This window comes from Equus przewalskii, chromosome 15, assembly GCF_037783145.1.
Source record: "Equus przewalskii isolate Varuska chromosome 15, EquPr2, whole genome shotgun sequence".
Taxonomy (NCBI): Eukaryota; Metazoa; Chordata; class Mammalia; order Perissodactyla; family Equidae; genus Equus; species Equus przewalskii.
In genome coordinates, this window is record NC_091845.1 from 39,197,111 (window position 1) to 39,203,110 (window position 6,000).

General features: G+C 53.9%; 1 protein-coding gene across 16 annotated transcripts in view; it reads right to left on the reverse strand.

The window, feature by feature from the left end:
* Window positions 1–4,023, reverse strand: part of DAG1 (dystroglycan 1) — a 59,295-nt gene extending 55,272 nt beyond the window's left edge. Inside the window, exon 1 of one of the 16 annotated variants that reach the window (XM_070575289.1) lies at window positions 3,343–4,023. In XM_070575289.1, the coding sequence (XP_070431390.1) occupies window positions 3,343–4,008 (666 nt within the window). In that variant the 5' untranslated portion in view covers window positions 4,009–4,023. Of the gene's footprint in view, window positions 1–2,988 lie in introns of all 16 variants that reach the window. The other 15 variants (XM_070575291.1, XM_070575292.1, XM_070575296.1 and 12 more) reach the window with 15 other exon arrangements.
* Window positions 4,024–6,000: the final 1,977 nt, after the last annotated feature.

The following is a 6,000-nucleotide window of genomic DNA, read 5'->3' on the forward strand; positions in this document are numbered from 1 at the left end:
TCTCCACTGGACCACAGCAGTAACCAACTTGCCTCCAGTCCAGTCCAGCCTCCACACTCACACTGAGGGCTCACTTCTTAAAACCAAGAACTGATCCCACCACAGCTGTGCTCCAAGATCTTCAAGGTTCCCCGTTCCTATGTAAAACTCCTCCATGTGGCATTCTGGCTCTAACCCAACCTTGTAGTACAGAAAAGGTGCCCAGTCTTCTCCGTCCCACCTCGTGCCTCTGCTCACCCCTTTTCCTCCCAGAGAGTTGTGACCTTCCTGCCACCACCCTTTCACCAGTCAAACCACTAACTCTTCTTGAAGATCCAGCACAAATACAGTCCTCCCCTAAAGTCTGCTATCCTCATCCTAGGTCCCACACTCCGTGGCTTACTTCAGCATGGTGCCCAGAGCAACCAGCACAGGCCACAGGAAGGCTCTGACAAGCGTTGGTTTCTGAAAATGGTCCCTCACAGCATGTTCTTAGAGATCTGTGGGGGATCCCTGATCACCTCTCTCATATCATCCTGGCATTCTGCTCACCACCAGACACCTGGGCTTGGTCTTTGCCAGAGAAGCACCCAACCAAGGCCACCAGTTGGATGCAACACAAATGCAGATGGGTATAGCTAAATGTTCAACCTGGGTTCAAATCCTGACTCTGCCACAAGATGACAGTTGTGTGACCTTGGGAACACTCCTTCATCTGTGACTCAGTTTCCTCAGCCAGGATAAAGGATTCTCATAAACACTAGCAATGGTGCACACAGAGCAGAAACACAGAAGGCCCTCAACTGTGGCTGGTGTAGGCCCATCACATCACTGACCTAGAGTGCAGGAAAAGCTGGAACAACTATGAGGTAAACAACTGAATATGCTTTCATCTGCCTCAACAAGGATGAACACACATCTGCTCTCAATGGTCAATACACCAGCCCTGCCCAAGAGGAAATGCAATGCCCCAAGTTCAAGTGATAAGGTTCTTGACAATCAAATGCTATGCCTCTCCTTTCCTAAACAACAATCCCAGTCTAAGCGGCCTCAGGGTCCCTACAAACCCCACCATTCTCAGTGTTTAACAGACACCAGCAAACTTGCACAAGAGGCGGTTAAAATCTTTGGTCATGCTTAGTCTTCTGACCCACACATTCCTCTTTTTCTTTTTTAAACATTTCAGTCACCCTAGTGGAGACTCTCATTTTTTTATTTTTTTGAGGAAGATTAGCCCTGAGCTAACAGCTGCTGCCAATCCTCCTCTTTTTGCTGAGGAAGACTGGCCCTGAGCTAACATCTGTGCCCATCTTCCTCTACTTTATATGTGGGATGCCTACCACAGCATGGTGTGCCATGTCTGCACCCGGGATCCAAACTGGCGAACCCTGGGACGCTGAAACAGAACGTGTGCACTTAACCGCTGTGCCACCAGACTGGCCCCAACCCACACATTCCTGAATGCAGGTTTCTCACCCTTCAGAGCTTGGGGTTCCCTCTGCTCAACCTTTTCAGCCTCTCTTCTCAGCTGGCTCCTCCTCCCTCATCTCTCCTCTACTGGCTGGCCTCACAGCCAGAGGTCCTGACCCCCTCGCCCATGCTACTACCTATGTAGCCACCAGCAAGATCTTTCTAAACACAGGTCTGGACCATGCCACTCCACTGATTAAAAGCTTCTTCACCCTGAGTATGAAGTTTGAACTCCTAAGCACAAGAAAAACCCGGGGCTACCACCTGTCAAGCTGGAAGACTCACAGGTGCTATTTTAGGTGCTCCTGTACATGTGGTTCCCCGTGTCCAGACCTTACTGTCCCCCAGCTAATTCCTGCTGGCCCTGCAAGCCTCAGCTCAGGAATTCCCTCTCAACTCAGGCTCCCAAAGTACCATGTGAGCACACTTAGTGGGCAGACACTATCAATCATAGGTTCCCTAAACTCTACTGTCCCCAAAACTGAGTTCCTTAAGGGCAGACCCAGCTTGTTTTACATGGCTCCCCTGGACCTACCACAGAATTTGGCAAGAAGTGAAGCCAAATATTTGTTAAATGAATGAATGCATTTTGTCAAATCAATTTTTCTTAACAGTGAAGATTTGTCTTCTGATTCTTTCAACAGGGGCACATATCAACACAAGCTTTCATATTCCAACCAGGTGTTTGTCGCCTATATAGTACTGCTTATTCTTACTTTCACACAGTGTCCTACAGGCTTTGAACAGGCTCCCACTATGCATCCAACTCCTTCCTCAAATCAGATTTCTCCAAGAAATGGCTCCTCAGCCTCCCTTAAGCATGCAGCCCATGAGCTCTTATTCCTTGGCTCCAAGGCAAAGTTCAATTCAACTTCTCCATATTCAAGCTATTGACTTTTATGCCTCCGAGGTTGAACTCTTTTTTAAAACAGAGACATTCCAAAATTATCATGTCTCTGAACACTAAGCATAAAACAACCTGATAAAGTTACAATATCTCAGCTACACCAGACGCCAAAGCACCTGGTAGCATATCCAACTCTATCTGGACTTATGTTCTATAAACACCACCCTCCCTTCAAGGAGACTGGGTTCCACGCCAGGAACCACTTCTACTCGCTTATTTAGGGAAACAGCAGGCTACGCTCTTAAGTTAGAACACTAGGCTATAAACGAGCTGTCCCAAGCTCTAGCTCCCAGCAAGGTAAAACTTCACGGTCACTATTAAAACTAATTCTGAAGGAAGTCAGTTTACAAATCCAAGACCTCCTCAAATCATAGAGATTAAAATACGCATTTTAAATTAACAGTTGACTTTGTATGAAATTATCTTGGAATTTATGGCACAAAGATTCTAAGCCGAGAGAGTATTTTCTCTGGAGATATTTTCCAAATATACCCGCAGGTGAATGTGGTTTTCCAAACACCAAGCGAAAAGGTGAAAAGCTAGTAGACTTCCAAAGAAGCTCATGTGGGGGGTGGGGTGACTCCAAGGCTCTGAACAGCTCAGGACCCGGAGGCTGCGGCGTCGTTCCCCACCTCCTGCGGGGGCTCAAACGCTCCATCTTCCGGCTTCGGCCCAAATGGGCCGCGAGACCCTTTTTGGAAGCCTAGGAGGCAGCCCGCAGGCCGCACACGCCGGCGGCACACGAGCGGGCCGGGCTGAGGCCTGGCCCACTGCCGCGGCGCGCAACCCAGGCCCGGCCGCCGAACGCCGCGAGCCTTCGCCTGAGGGGCGCGCGGCAGCCTCACCCGCAAGGACATCCGCGACCGTGCCCCCGCCCCGGGCAAAACAGCGATCAGCAGCAGGTGTTCCTTAGAAGGCTTGGACGGCAACGGGGATGGGGGCCCGGGCTGCCAGACTCGGCGGCGGGGTACGGGCGGCGCACTCACCGAGCGCTGGCGGGCGGGCCGCGGCAGGTGCTCACTCCTCCTGGCCGCTAGACGCCCCCGCCACCGCCGCTCCCCGGGCACTCGGCGCCAACCCGCCTCCACCTCTGCCGCCGCCGAGCCCGAGGAGGGCGAGCGCCGCACCGCAGCCTCCGCGAGAGCACGTACCGGGCGGTGAGAGGGCGCCGAGCGCGAGGGCGGGGCGCGCGGCGGGAGCCTAGCAACCGCCTGACACGCGAGTGCTGCAGCCAATCCCGCCGGCAGCTCCGCGCGGCACCGACTGGCAATCGGCGCGACGCCCGCTTCTGCCTGCGTCGGCTGCCCCGCAGCGCGCCGCACCCGCGCACAGGCACCGCCCTCGCCCGTGCCTCTCTGCCCATTGGCCCGCCACGCCCCCGCCCGAAAAAACACGCCCCATCCTGGAAGCCCCGCCCCGCAACCAGCCAGGTCCGTCCCCCGGACACGCCCCGGGTCGCCCGGAGCACTCTGGACTGGGAGTGGGGGAGGGGCGCCTCGTCTAGCCCTAGGCCTTTGGGTCTCTGACACGATTCCAACCAACCAGGGGTGGTCAGGCTCGAGAACTGGTCGGGCCACTACTGGCCACCCATCGACTGCGTTCGGCCGACCTGATTTCCCTCGAATGCAAATCAAGAGGTATTTCCAAGCCATGAAAACAATCAGGAAGCGTCCTCTGAATTGCAAAGGATGATGGCCCTGTAGCCTGGCCCTCACGCAGAAGGGAAAACGGAGGCGAGGGCCAGAAGGGCGGGAAGCCGTCCACTCCCCAAGGGCCTAGCCCCCAGCAGGCGGGGGCGTCCGGGAAGCTCCTCAGGCCGGACCTTCGTCCCCTCCCCCTGCCTTGAACGCCGGAATCAGATGCCTCCTTGGGCGCCAGAAATAGCTCTGACCCACTGGCGCAGGTCACTCACTCCTTGTGGCCCGCATTCTTTCAGAGGGTGGGGGAGTAAGGGGTGGGGGGTTACTGCTGAGGTCCGTCTCCCATCAAGGGAAGAGTCCTGAAAGTGCTCTCTCTCCCCAGGGCTTACCTATGGCCCCCAACCCCAAAGAGAGTTACTGAATCTGAACAGTTACTGGATGGGCCTGGGGATGGGACCTGTGGTGGGCTCTGCTCCCTTTCGTTCCCCAAACCCTGCGCAGAATGTGCCCATTCCCTCCTGGGCCTGTGGCCAGGTTGGAATTCCAGGCCAGCACTCTTGTCAGCAAGAAACTCTGAACACAGAACTGGCCGCTGCCTGCCAGGATCCTCCCTGGATCCAGACAGCTCTGGGTCTCCCCTGGTTTCTCCTCCTTAGGATCATCTAGAGAAGCAAATTTCAGAGCAGAAAGGAATGTCCCATTTCCCAAACACACATACCTGTTTGTGATTCTTTATACTTAAATGCATAGGCTCCAAACCTCATTCACACGGACTAGAAAAGGAACGAAAACCGGGAAAGAGGTCCTGAATCAGCCCTTAGATGTTAAAACTAAAAAATTAATGGCCTCTCAAATTCAACTCTGGAATTCTACTGCTTTGAAAAGGCTAAGAATGCAGAAAGTTATTTGGATTTCTAAACAAAATATATTCTCTTATTCACTCCTTCAGCTTTGGGAGCATGCCCCAAACCCAGACACACACCAGGCACTGCTTTGCAGCCCTACGTTCTGCTGGGTATTTCAGTGTCTGACTGTATAGTTATATATATATTTTTCCAAAACAAAAGACAGCAATGGGTACAAGCCTCATGAGGCACCTCCCTCCTACCATCTGCACAGAAGCTGCTGGTCACTCTTTAGTCCTCACTAACCATCCAGTGATGCTAGAGTAGCTCCTCTTCTTCCTTTTTGGCACTGGTCTTGCTAGATGAGACACCAGGTCTCATTCTGGCCTCCAGAGTCCCAGTGCCCCATGCCCAAGCACCCCAGAGCTCTGGCCAAGGGAGGGTCTCTACTTCATCTAGCTGGCGCCAAAAGGTGGGATAGGCCCTTCCCAGAGCTGGGAGGAGGGAGCAACCAGCAGAGTTTGCCTGAAACCAAATCGTTTCCAGTCAGTTGCCTCTCCAGGTTTGGGGTTTAGTTGCAGGTGCTATGGCCCCAGGCTGACCCTGGTGCTGTCTCCCTCTCCCAGCCCTCCAGCCTTGGCAGATCTCACCTGTTTTCTTCCCTTCCTGCCAGAACAGCTCTGAGCTCTAGGCCTCATTGCTGGCTTTCTTTGTTTTTGTCTGAGTTGAGGTTCCCCCAACCCTTTCTTCCTTCAGACCCTAGAAGGCAGGAGGCCTGGCTGGCCAGAGTTGGATCAGCCACTTGGGGCCTAACCAGCCCCCACTGGAGCCCAGCCAGCCTCCATGAAGCCCATAAAAAAGTAAAGAGGGAGGTAGACAGCTGTCTTCATGGGCCCCTGGGTTGGGTGGAGTCTGTAAGTCAAGACCTTGTTACTCTCTGTAGTCCTGAGGGTGGAAGCCTTTCCCTTCCTGGGGAACTACACAGCCCACCCTAGGACTCAGCACAAGCTCCCCAGTGACTCACCCTTGGGAGCTATTCTGGAACCCCAGCAGGGCCTAAGCCACCCTAGGTCAGGCTTGGTACTCACAGCCAGTTGGAGGACATGGCCAAGAGCAACTGCCCAAAGGGCCACATGGTGTGGGCCTGGAGAGGACTGAT